Here is a 12,987-nt window from a genome sequence, read left to right on the forward strand (position 1 = left end):
AAATTTTTTTTTTTTTTTTTTTTGTACTGGGGGTTGAACTCACCGAGCCACATCCTTAACCCTATTTTGTATTTTATTTAGAGACAGGGTCTCACTAATTGCTTAGTGACTTGCTTTTGCTGAGGCTGGCTTTGAACTTGCAATCCTCAGGCCTCAGCCTCCAGAGTCATTGGGCTTACAGGCTTGTGAAACTGCACCCAGCTAAGAAATTCTGATTCAATGGAAGAGATGCAGAATGATTCAAGATTAATATCCATTATTAACATGTAAAACTGAGGGAAAGATAAGTGAATTTGCTTGTAGAATTCTGACCCCATGGGAGATGGAAGGGTCAAGTCCAAAGTCGCCAATGGGAGAGATGAAGAAATATTGACTCTGAGAGCATGAGTTTCTGGCTAGAATCTATTCCTTGCTTACTGTGTCTTTTTTTCCCCTCTCTCAGCCCCCTTAGGCTGATTCTCTAGGTTAATATGGTGGAGATCATGTTTGTTATAATAGGGAAAGGAAGTGACAGGATGAACCCAGTGGCAGTGCTGAAAAGCTTCCTGGGTCACACTTGGCTCAGGCTTCTTCAGGGAAGATGGACAGAGGGAAGAGAGGTGCTGGCACCAAGTAGGGGCTTGGCACAGGGCTCTGGAAAGTTCAGAGGAGCTGGAGGCCCAGGTGGCAGGACACGCCTGGGTAGCAGCAAACTCCTATGGCCACAAGAGTCTGCAATGCCCATACAAGGGACAGCAGCCCAAACCCTATCATGCATAAGCAGATGGAGCCATATGGGGGATGACAAAGACTTGCCCTAACCTGTCTCCCATGTGGGACTGACCCAGCCCTATTAAGCCATGGGGGTCAGGGGAGCCCAGTGTAGGACAGCACACCATGGTAGACAGACCCCATCTGGTTTTTGATTCATCTCCATTCATTCAGCTGTGTGCTTTTGTATATGCACACAGCTGAATGAAGTCTTGCTGGCTGAGAACTTTGAAAAGATCCCTTTGGTGAGACAGGGCAGGGGTGGCAGGATGGGGGTGGGACTGCCTTGAGAAAGCAGCTGAGGAATGGATGGATTGGGATTTCCAGAGACTTCAGAGATGATGCCTGGTCTGATTCAGGAACCATGGTTCAATGCTCTGATTTGGGATTAATTTGCCGAATGTGGTAGTTCCATCCTGATCTCTGTAGGCAGGGTTGGTCTGGGAAGACAGAAAACAGGCCTTCCCAAGACCCACAGGGATGAAAAGTGGCCAAGAAAAGCTAGATTTGGGCTCCCAGAATGCAATGAGAAAAATAGAGAGAGAGGGCGGTAAAGGTTACTAGGTGCAGGCTGAGCTGATGACACCTTCTATTCATGATTCTGATCCTGATATTGGCTTTGAGGCAGAGATGGCCCTTCCCTGATCTTTCAAAGCCCCACAGATAAAGGGACCAGCTGGAGGATGGGCCTTGGGCATCCAGAGGCACAAGTGTGATGGCCACCCCTATGGAACTCAGCAGGGACCACAAAGTTCCAGCCTCAGTTTGTTTTCAGAGCAACAAGCATGGCTCGGGGTTTGGGGGGCTTCAGTCTTGGACAAGGACAGGGTTGCAGGTCAGTCTTCTTGGCCTGGGAACATTTGGGATCACCCTTCTGAAATCACTAGTTCTCTCCTCTCTCCCCAGTGAACAGGAGAATAGGTGGGAGGGCAACTTCACCCAGCAGGAGCCACTGTCTCCTCTCTGTGGGACCCCCAACCCGTCTCCTGGGCAGGACCCCTGGGGCCACACAAGTGTGTTTAGATCTCCATGTCTGCAGGGTGAATGTTGCCTATTTTGTGCTCTCTGACCCACAGCTCTCTGTCTTTGGCCAGGTCTACTTTTTGAAGCAGTTGGTCCACATGCTCAACTGTGCTTTGGTTGAACATGTCCGTCTCATGCTGTAGCTGTGTGTATTGGCACAGATGTTGCCGGATCATCTCCACCCTCTCCACCTCCAGCTGCTCCAGCTTCAAAGTGGTGGTCACCATCTCTTCAAACCGCTTGGACTGGGCCTGGCATGAGGTCAGCGCCAGCCTGTGTGGACTTCTCCGTGCCTTCTTGAAGTCCTCCTCTGTCTTGTTGCTCAGCTTGATCTCCAGCTGCTGAGCCTTCATCTCCAGGTCTCTCTGCCACTCTGTGAGGGCGTTCTGGGCCTTCTCCACTGACACATAGCGACTGGAGAGTTGCTTGTGGGGGTCAGCAATATGGTGGTCATACTTTTTCATGTCTTTCTCGAAGTTCTCATGAAAGTTCATTAGGGGCTTCTCCATCTCACTGTGAAGCTTGGCAGAGAACTTGAGATAAACTTCGGCTTTACCTGCCAGGCTCTGCTTCACCTGGGCCCATACTTCTCCCAGGGAGCTTTCCTCCTATGCAGCCAAGGAATTCTGAGAGAGCTTAGCCAAGTTCTTTGCATGTTCTTCTTCAAACTTTGTCCTCTCTTGGACGAATTCAGACATTTCTTTCTGCATTTGTTTGCCTTTCAGTTACTTTTGGAGCACTAGTTCGAACCCAGCCACGGTGCCGTTGCCTTGGTGGTCCTTCTTATCAGCCCAGAAGTAGTCACAGTAGCCCCACTCTGTTGGCTTTAGCAGTTACTGTTCAGGCATGGTGTCTGGGTGAGGGAATGTCACACAATTTATCATCTCTGTGTGGTCAACTTTATTTTCAAGATTATATATTTTTGTCTTCATTGCCTGAGGTTGTGTCTTCCAAGTGGCCGCATCTGTTGGTGATACTTTCCATTGAATTTTTTATTTGGTTTTTTGAGTCCTTCATTTCAAGGATTTCTTCTTGATTTCTTTTCAGGATCTCTATCTCTTTATTGAAGTGATCTTTCACTTCCTGAAACATATCTCTGATTTTACTCCTTATATACTCATTTAATAAGTTATGGAGCAGTTTTACTAGGTAGATTCTGAACTCCTTCTCTCACATTTCTTCTACTGTTTTTTCAACAGATTCTATGATTGGAGCATTTTGGTTTATTTGGAGCACTTTATTCCCTTGTTTTTTCATGTTGTTTGTGGTCTTCCCACCTAGCCATGGATCTGAGGCAGTGCAGTTTCTACTCTGTAGACTTGTAGTGCCCCTAAAGGTTTCCAGTACCTTGCCAATCCAGGTTTCAGTTTCTGTAGGCTCTGCCATGCTGTAGTCCCAAGATGGCTCCCGGATTGTGGACGATGGTTAAAGTCTGGTAGACAGTGAAGGATAGGGACAATAGGCTCCAGGGAGGGAACTTCCCTTCCTCTCTTTCATGTCTTTAACTTTTAAAAACATATGCAATAGGAGGATGAGGATATGGCTCAAGTACTAGCGTGCTCGCTTGATATGCGTGAGGCGCTGGGTTCGATTCTTAGCACCACATAAAAATAAAATAAAGATATTGTGTTCACCTAAAGCTAAAAAATAAATATTTAAAAAAACATATGCAATATAGTTATGGTATTATTTATGTATTTATTTGGTACTGTGGATTAAACCCAGGGCTGCTTAACCACTGAGCGACGTCCCTATCTCTTTATATTTTTGAGATAGGTCTTGCTAAGCTACTCATGGCCTCACTAAATTGCTGAGGCTGGCCTTGAACTTGTGATCCTCCTTCCCTAGCCTCCCAAGTTGCTGGGATTACAGGCATACATCACCATACCTGGAAGGATAACTTTTTAAATGCCCTCATCTGCTAATTCTAATATCTGCTTAAATATGGATAAGGTTCAATTGATTGATTTATCTACTTATTATGAGTTACATTTTTTTACTTCTTTGCTCTGCAGCAAAGAAATTGGATTCCAGGCCTGGTGAAATTTTGCTTTATTGGTTGCTAGATAGAAAACGATTTCTCCAAAGATTCTTGAGCTCTGTTCTGCGAGCAGCAAAGCCTCTCTTGATCCTTTTGCATCTTGCTTTTAAGATCTGTTAGATAGGCCTGGGAGTTGTGTTCAGTCCAGGGCTGATTATTCCCCATGAATGAGGAAATGGTCTTCTGCATACTCTAATACCAGGTGATTCTTGAGATTATTCAGCATGGCTGGGGAGAAGAGGTACCATATGAGCACCATTACTTTCACTTTTTTTTTTTGTAACGAGGATTGAACCCAGGGACACTTAACCACTGAGGCACATCCCCAGCCCTTTTTTTGTATTTTATTTAGAGACAGGATCCTCACTGAGTTTCTTAGGTCCTCACTACCTTGCTGAAGCTGGCTTTGAGCTCATGGTCCTCCTGTTTCAGCCTCCTGAACCACTGGGATTACAGACGTGCGCCACTGCTCCTGGCCCGGCACTTCTAACCTTTTTGATAGTTCTTTCCCTTATCTCAGTTAGTGTCTTCACACATATGTTCTGACCAGGACTGAGTTAAGGGATTGAGGGAACCCTATGAAGATATTAGGGTTCCCTTCTCTGTGCAATTCTCCCTTCTTGGTACTCTTTCCTTTGAAGTTCCCTGTTCATTTTGGTAGTAGATTAAAGTCCATGGTAGAAAAAAAAATACCAGCATTTTTGACATTCATAGTTGGTCTTAGTTAATGGTAATGGAAACAGAAGTAGAAAGATTACTAAAGGGAAATCTGAATTCAGCCTGCTTAAAGTCCCTACCTGACATTAAGAGCCATATTTTTTTTAAAAAGAATTATAGACTGTGAGCTGTGCTAATGTTCCTGGATATTTATTGTTCAATGAACTCCTTGCTGTTGTCACAACTTATGCTAGGGAGCAATTGGTGTTCGGTAGAGTACAGGCATAGATTGAAACCTCACAATAAAAAGGCCTGGGACACTGTAGATCCTAGGTAACTTGGTCATTCTTGATTCCTGTTGTGTCTGCAGACATCTAGACAGATGTCTCTCCTGCAGTGTGCATGCTCCTAACCCTCAGGATTCTGACTGGCAGTGTCGGCTGGTAGCGGGAGGACACAAATGTGACTCATGAAGAGGATATTGACAGATCATGAACAGCCTGTTTTCTACCCACAGGTGCTTTCTTTATCCCCTACCTCATTTTCCTCTTTACCTGTGGCATTCCTGTCTTCCTCTTGGAGACAGCGCTGGGTCAATACACAAGCCAGGGAGGTATCACAGCCTGGAGGAAGATCTGCCCCATCTTCGAGGGTGAGTAACTCTGTGCCTGATTCCCAGGTGTCTGCTCTAGTTGGTTATAAACCTTACTTGGGATGACTGAGTAAAGAGCAGCAGTTCTGGGATTAAGATAAGACTCTAAGTCTACATGTTAAACCTTTGGTTTGTGGACTGAATACTGAGCTGGTCACCTGGTTCATTAGAGGATGAGGGAAAAATAAGAATAAGATGGGACAAAGATTTTAGGTTAAATGAGTACAAAGTTATTTTAGTTATGTATATTTTAAATATGTAACAATAATTATTTTTTAAATACATAGCCATAATTTTGTATTTTAAAAGACATTTAATTAATTAAAATATTTAAAAAATTTAAAATGAGAAAAGTTCTTTCAGTAATAGTTCTATCATCTTGACATAATAAGTTTAAAACTTAGGATGTTTTGTGTTGGCTGTGGTGGTGCACACCTGTAATTCCAGCTGCTCGGAAGGCTGAGGCAGGAGGATTGCAAATTTGAGGCTAGCCTTAGTAAATTAGTGAGGCACTAAGCGACTTAGTGAGATCTTGCTTCAAAATAAAAAATAAAAAGGGCTGGGGATGTAACTCATTGGTAAAGAACTCCTAGGTTCAATCTGGGGATGTAACTCATTGGTAAAGAACTCCTAGGTTCAATCCCTGGTATCCAAAAAAAAAAAAAAAAAAAAAAAAAGGGGTTTTAAAATTTTTCTCTCTGTATANAAAGGGCTGGGGAATGTAACTCATTGGTAAAGAACTCCTAGGTTCAATCTGGGGATGTAACTCATTGGTAAAGAACTCCTAGGTTCAATCCCTGGTATCCAAAAAAAAAAAAAAAAAGGTGTTTTAAAATTTTTCTCTCTGTATAGGATTTTCTTTAAGTTTTTATTTTCAAATGATTGTATATAGTCACAGGAAGTTACAAAAATAGTACCAAGGGGTCTGTGTACCCTTTATCCAGTTTCCCCCAATAAGAACAGTATAATAGCAAAATCTGGTACAGAGCTTATTCGTATTCCAGCAGTTTTCCATACTTCTTTTGTGTATGTCTGTGTGATTTTATCATATGTGTAGGTTTATGTCACTACCATAAGGTCACCTACTGTTCTATCATCACAGTGGTCTCTATGCCACCCCCTTATGGTCAGACTCACCCCATCCCTAACTTCTGGCTTCCCCTATTCTTTTTTCTATCTCTATAATTTTGTCATTTTGAGAATGTCATATGAATGGGCTGATGCAGTATGAGCGGTTTTTTCACTAAGCATGACACCCTTCACATCCCTGGATCATCCAGGTTGTTTTGTGCATCACTAGTTCTTTCCTTTTCATTGCTGAGTGGTATTCCTTGGTATGGATGTACCACAGTTTGTTTAATCATTAATTTACTGAAAGCATTTGGTTCATTTACAGTTTTATGGCTTTATTTCAAAATTTCTTTCTCTTTCTATATTTTATAATTTGTTAACATGGAATGTACACAATGCATGCTCTCTTCAATTCATTTTATTTTTCATTTTTAAAAAATCATCTTCTGTTTTTTTTCTTAAATTTGTTTTTAGTTGTTGATGGACCTTTATTTCTATTTATATGTAGTGCTGAGAATTGAATCCAGGGCCTCACACATGCTAGGCAAGTGCTCTACCACTGAGCTACAACCAAGACTCTTATTTTCCATTTTTTTAAACAATAATCACTTAATGATTTATAAAATTCTATCAAGTGGGTATATCATAATTAACAGTTCTCTGGGGCTTTTTTGCTTATTTTTAAGTACTCATAAAATTTATATTCTTCTACTGCACACATTTGTTTAGATAGTTCCCCACTTCAGAATTATTTCTTTGGGATAAATTCCCAGGATTAGGATAACTGGATCAAATGGGTATTTAAGTTGATATTTCTTGATATTATTTATTAAATTGTCCTAGGAAAATGATAACTGACAGTGTCACTAGATGTGAGTAGGCATCTTTCTCCATATCTTGAATAACTCTTGAATTCTATCAGTGGTTCCCAAACTTGTCTGCACACTGGGATCACCTGAGCCCCTTCAACATATTTGTGGCTGTGCCCCATTTCTAGAGGTTGTGATTTCAATAGTCTGAGGTTTGTCCTGGGCTTTGGAATTTTGTAACTATTCTAAGGTCATTCTAATATACAGACAAGTATGAAAACCACTGAGTTAACATCATTTGTAAAAACTTGCAGTAAGATTATAGCTGCAGAACGGTACCTCATTAGTGTTTCATTTTACACACATGTAATTATTAGAAAGAATGGACACATTATAAAAGTGTTCATTCACTATTTGTATTTCTCCTTATGAAAATCATATGTTCCTGCTCTTGTGCTTTTATTTTTAAGAAACATATCAGTTTAATTCTGGCGAACATTAACTATTAGGATCATGAATGAAGGTAATCTTACACATTTTAAAACTAACTGACTTCATGAACTTTGAGAATGTGGTAAAATTGACCAGATGTGATGGCACAAGCCTGTAAACTCAGTGACTCAGGAGGTTGAGGTAAGAGGATCACAAGTTTGAGGCTAGCCTGGGCAACTTAGCAAGAGCTTGTCTCAAAATAAAATTAAAAAGGGCTGGGGATGTAGCTCAGTGATAGAGCACTTGTCTGGTATGCTCAATACCCTGGGTTCAATCCTTAATACAGAAAAATAAAACAAAAACAAACAGAAAAGATGGAGGATGAAATTAAAGTGCATAGGAAGCATACCTATTGCAGCAGAAGACAGGAGAAAGGTCCTAGTCTGCCCTGGAGGGCTGTTGGAGCCCAGAAGTTTCACTTTTTGGTGCCAGAGTGGGAGAGCTGGACCAGGAGCCTCTACTCCAACACTGTTTGCTTTAGGAGACTGACAGTGGAGTGCAAGCACTTTCCTATACAGGGGTGGATGATATGTGAAGAATCTGGGTACCATCCCCAGCCTAATCTGTAGCCCCTACTCCCCAGGTATTGGCTATGCCTCCCAGATGATCGTCATCCTCCTTAACATCTATTATATCATTGTCCTGGCCTGGGCCCTCTTCTACCTCTTCAGCAGCTTTACCACCGACCTCCCCTGGGGAAGCTGCCACCATGAGTGGAATACAGGTAAGGTCACCACTGGAGAGTCCCCTTCTTTCTCTTGCTCTGCCACATGAACCAGGAAAGGGATTGTCCCAATATCTAGGCAACCCAATCCCCAGTCTTAACTCGGGACTCACAGAAATCAGCCAATTAGTTCATGAAAAACTCACATCAAGAATAAGTGCAAGGGGGCTGGGGATGTGGCTCAAGCTGTAGCGTGCTCGCCTAGCATGCATGCGGCCCGGGTTCAATCCTCAGCACCACATACAAAGATGTTGTGTCTGCCGAAAAAAAAACCTAAAAAATATTAAAATTCTCTCTCTCTCTCTTAAAAAAAAAAAAAAAAGAATAAGTGCAAGGGCTGGAGTAGACAAAGGGGAATGAAGGGACAGGAGGGAGGATGGGAACAGGAAAGACAGTAGAATGAATGGGACATAACTTTTCTATGTTCATTTATGAATACATGACCACATTATGTATTCATATACCCACATCATGTACAAGCACAAGAATGGGAAGTTAAACTCCATGTATGTATGATAAGTCAAAATACATTCTACATTTATAACTAAAAAGAATGAATACAAAATTTTTAAAAAAGAATAATTGTAAGGGGCTGAGGATGTAGCTCAGTGGAAAAGCATTTGCCACATTCAGGCAATGCAGTCCCAGCACTGCCAATAAATAAATAAATAATAAAACTAAATTAAATTAAATACTGAGAATTTACCAATGTCACAAGAAAAATGTCATAGGCTTAAAAAATAAATTCATGTATTTGATTAATATTTTATGCAAATAGAACTGACTTCTTTTAAAATATAGTTTATCCATTTATTTGTTTCAAGGTGAAAAATAGTGTTTGATATATATGTCTATTATTTGTTTATGTACTTGTTTTTCATGTCTTTTTTCTGACACTACTTTAGATCTCTCAAATTATAATTTATCTGGACTTAACTAGGGAATGAGCTGTTTTGTATGTCATCAATAAAATTTATAATAGCAATTAACTCCTGTGCTTCTAACACAATGTGAGCCACCTATGGCAATAGAATCACTGAATCTAGTATATTGAAAGTAACAGCAACAACAAAAATCTAGGGTAAGGATGTCCAAAGGAATTGTCTATGAGGATGAAAATGTTCTCCACATGTCCAATACAGTAGCACCAGCTACATGTGTCTATTGAGCATCTGAAATGTGCCTAGAGCTTCTGAGGAACAGAATTTTAAATTATTTTACTTAATTTTAATTTAAATACCTATGTGGACTAGTAGCTATCCTTTTGGAGAGTACAGATGGGGAGCATGTTGACCACTGTTCTGCTTGGATTCTTATCACACAACTTGCTTTGATTGTCCAAAAATCTTTCAGAGCTTGTCTGTGAGATCTCTGCTTTTGAAGTGGGAATGGCCATTGTGTTAGCTTTTCATCGCTGTGACAAAATACCTGAGAAAAACAACTTAAAAATTAAAACTGTGGGTGCATGGTTTCCGAGGTTTCAGTCCATGGTAGGCTGGCTCCATTGCTTTGGGCCTGAGGTGAGGCAGAATATCATGCAGTAAGGCATGGTATGGAAAAGATGCTCAGCTCATGGCAGCCAGGATGAAGAGAAAGAGCAAGGAAGGTACCCAGGGACAAGATATAGTCCCTCAGGGCACACTTCCAGTAACCTGCTTCCTCCAACCAGGCCCAGCCTTCTAAAGTTTCCATCACCTCCCAATAGTCCATTCAGCTCTGAATAATTTTACTTCAATGTATTACTCCACTGAAGAGGTCAGAGCTCTCATGATCCAATCACTTCCCAAAAGCCCCACCTCTTTTTAACATCATTTCTTTGGGGACCAAGACTTCAACACATGAATCTTAGGGGACATTCCAGGTCCAAACCATAACAGACACAATCAGTTCTTTCTTGTGCAGATAAGTTACTCAGTGTGAACTGGAGTTTAAATCCTTTACTTGCCAAGGAAAAATTTTTTTTCAGGGTTAACATGGTATTCTTCATGTCCTTATGATGTTGCCCCTGCCTTTTTTTTTTTCAGTGCTGGGGAATGAAGCAAGGTCTTGCATGTGCTAGGCAAATGTTCTTCCGCTGAGCTACACCCCTAGCCCACCATTACCATTCTCATATTTCACATTTCCTTTCAGGCAGTTCCTTGCCCATCTCTTTCACTACTTTTATTATACTATCATTTGTCCATTGTCAGGTTATCTCCCCCGACACCCTAAGATTGGATTAAAATTTTCTCAAATGTATCTACTGGTATGTATATTGAGACCTAGCCCTATTGTGGCACTTACCTTATTTTTTGTGTTTCTTGGCTCGATTTTTCCACTAGTTGGCAGGATCTCAAGGCAGAAAAGACTCTCTCTCCATAGCCTTTGTGTCTAGCATGGTGCTGACTAGCTTTCAAGAAAGAGTTGTTGAAGGCAAGATTTAAAAATCTTTTTTATTCTAATATTTCCTTTTTTTTTGTATCTTTGCACATGAATCATCTTTGACAACCAGCTTATCAGATAGTAACCATTTCATCCAGATCCTAGCAGAGTGTCTCTTGAAAGAATTTTGGTGAAATTTTGTCTAGAGCTTTTGTTTCAGGACATGAGTAGGCCTATCTGTCTTTGGATCTCTGAGATAAGTCTGAGACAAGCTGAATACCTGAGTCTTTTGTTTTCAAACATTTTTTGTCCCCTCTCTTAGTGGGTCTGGTTTCAATCAGAGCCTGGCATCTTGAATGGCGTAGGCCATCCTGTCATCAATATGAAATAATGCTTTTCTTCAAGGAGAATGATATGGTTTAGCGGAGAGAGCCTTCCATGAGCGCCTACCATTTAACAGGCTCTCTTCTAAGCACTGGGGATATGGTAATGTGTTTCCTGGAATTGTCATTCTAGCAAGGGAAGACAGACCATGAACAAAATAAATAAGTAGTATGTATTATGAGAGAAATAAGGCCATGTATTATGTTAGAAGAAATGCTATGGAGAAAAATAAAACAGGGAATGGGATTGGGAGTTTAGGGGTAGGGGATTTTAATAGGACAATCAGGAAAGGCCTTCCTGAGGTTGTACTTTCATTTGAAGGAGGAGAGAGAATAAGCTGTTAAGATAGGGGGACAACCATTCTAGTTAGTGGGACAGTAAATGCAAAGGCTCTGAGGTGCATGGTGCCCAAAACGTCCAGGGTCGAGCCTGGAGCCAGTGTGGCTGGAACAGGGAGAGTGGAGGGGTGTTAGGAGATGCGGGCAGAGGTGTTGAGGGCTAGATGAAAGAGGACCTTGAAAGCAGCTGAAGGAGTTTTGGTTTTTTTGGAGTGGGATGAGATACCCATTATAGGGTTTGAGATGGGATTTAACATAATCATCTTGGCTGCTGTATGGAGATTTCACAAGGGAAGCGAAGGTAGAAACCAGTTAGGAGCTGTGAAATGATGGTGACCTGCACCAGGTGGTAGTGGAGATAACAAGAAAGGTTTTTGAAAGTAGAACCCGGGCAGTTTGTTGACTTGGATTCCAGCCCACACTTGATCATTTATGAACTCTGACAGGCAATTTCTAGGAAGATTGATTTTCTTCATATATACAATGGGGAAAACAGTATCTGTCTTAATATTTCCTTGGATTATTATACTGATAAAATATTAAAAAGAATGTCAACTCTCTATGTGAAACTCCAAAGTGACATACAAATAATAAAGAACACTTTATTGAGCACTTTAGATTTACATTTTAATTTAATCCCCCTATCAATCCTACTAGAGAGACATTAATGTCTACATTTTGGAGATCAGGGAAATGACACTTAGAGCATAGAGTTTTCACAAGGTCACACAGCAGATATCCAGAGCATTGGGATCCAACCCAGAGCTTTCTGACCTTGCCTTGGTATCTGAGCTCTTGGCTTCTGTGCTACATTACTTTCTAGAAGGCATTCATACTATTCCTCAAAGGCTGTGACTTTACATAGGATGGTTTCCTGGGAATTAGTGTGTATTTTGAAGCAGCTAGCATCCAGAGCATCTTACCTAATGCTGTCTGATCATGCTTTAAGGAGAATATTCATGCAAACATCTATAAGCCCACAGTAAATGTGCAGAGGAGAGGTGAGGTGGGTTTGTTGAGGATGAGGAGGTTTTGTAGAACTATAGCCCAGTTCTTTCCAGATACCTTACTTTCATTCTCCTGAAATTCCATTCCATTCTCTCTAGTTTTGCCAAATTTTGGCTGATGAACTTTCTCTTTCTTCCTTCCCTGGGACCCACGGGTAGAGAACTGTGTAGAGTTCCAGAAGACCAATGGATCCCTGAATGTGACCACTGAGAATGCCACGTCCCCTGTCATCGAGTTCTGGGAGTAAGTGAGGCCTTTCCCCATGTGAACGTGGGAGGTGTGTTCCACAGAAGGGTAGAGGGTATAGTTCTCACTGGATAGCAAGAAGAGTTTCTTCTTTCCTGGTCCTGTCACCTATGTGGCCTTTTTCTGTGGTGTCTATATTTGTGGTTAATGCAGAACTGATTTCAGAGATGAGAATTTTGTAGTTCTTCTCAGGCTGTGCTGGCCTTTTCCTCATGTCAGAGAGGGAACATGCATGTGTATTCACTCTGCTAATACCCTCCTCTCTTTGACTCTTGTATGTTGCTCCTTATCCAGCCCATTCCCCCAAATGTTGATATTCACCCAGTGTGTGATCCCTGATAACAAAACAGCCTAAAATCCTGGTTGAGAAAATGCATGCTTGCATCTCTTTCCCTGTGTTAAATTAGTACTCAGAGCAAACTTCCCTGGGC

The 12,987-nt window shown here is 41.3% G+C and overlaps 2 protein-coding genes and 1 pseudogene across 24 annotated transcripts in view; 1 reads left to right on the forward strand and 2 right to left on the reverse strand.

The window, feature by feature from the left end:
* Positions 1-12,987, reverse strand: part of Erc1 (ELKS/RAB6-interacting/CAST family member 1) — a 1,605,700-nt gene that overhangs the window by 1,295,161 nt on the left and 297,552 nt on the right. The window lies entirely within an intron of this gene.
* Slc6a13 (solute carrier family 6 member 13) overlaps positions 1-12,987 on the forward strand; it is a 38,883-nt gene that overhangs the window by 12,130 nt on the left and 13,766 nt on the right. For all 4 annotated transcript variants that reach the window (XM_015500801.2, XM_048787530.1, XM_048787528.1 and 1 more), the window contains 3 exons: positions 4,989-5,123; positions 8,079-8,219; positions 12,469-12,553. In XM_015500801.2, the coding sequence (XP_015356287.2) occupies positions 4,989-5,123; positions 8,079-8,219; positions 12,469-12,553 (361 nt within the window). The remainder of the gene's footprint in view (positions 1-4,988; positions 5,124-8,078; positions 8,220-12,468; positions 12,554-12,987) is intronic.
* Positions 94-3,326, reverse strand: LOC125611862 (annotated as a pseudogene).

Source organism: Marmota marmota, unplaced genomic scaffold (genome assembly GCF_001458135.2).
Source record: "Marmota marmota marmota unplaced genomic scaffold, marMar, whole genome shotgun sequence".
NCBI lineage: Eukaryota > Metazoa > Chordata > Mammalia > Rodentia > Sciuridae > Marmota > Marmota marmota.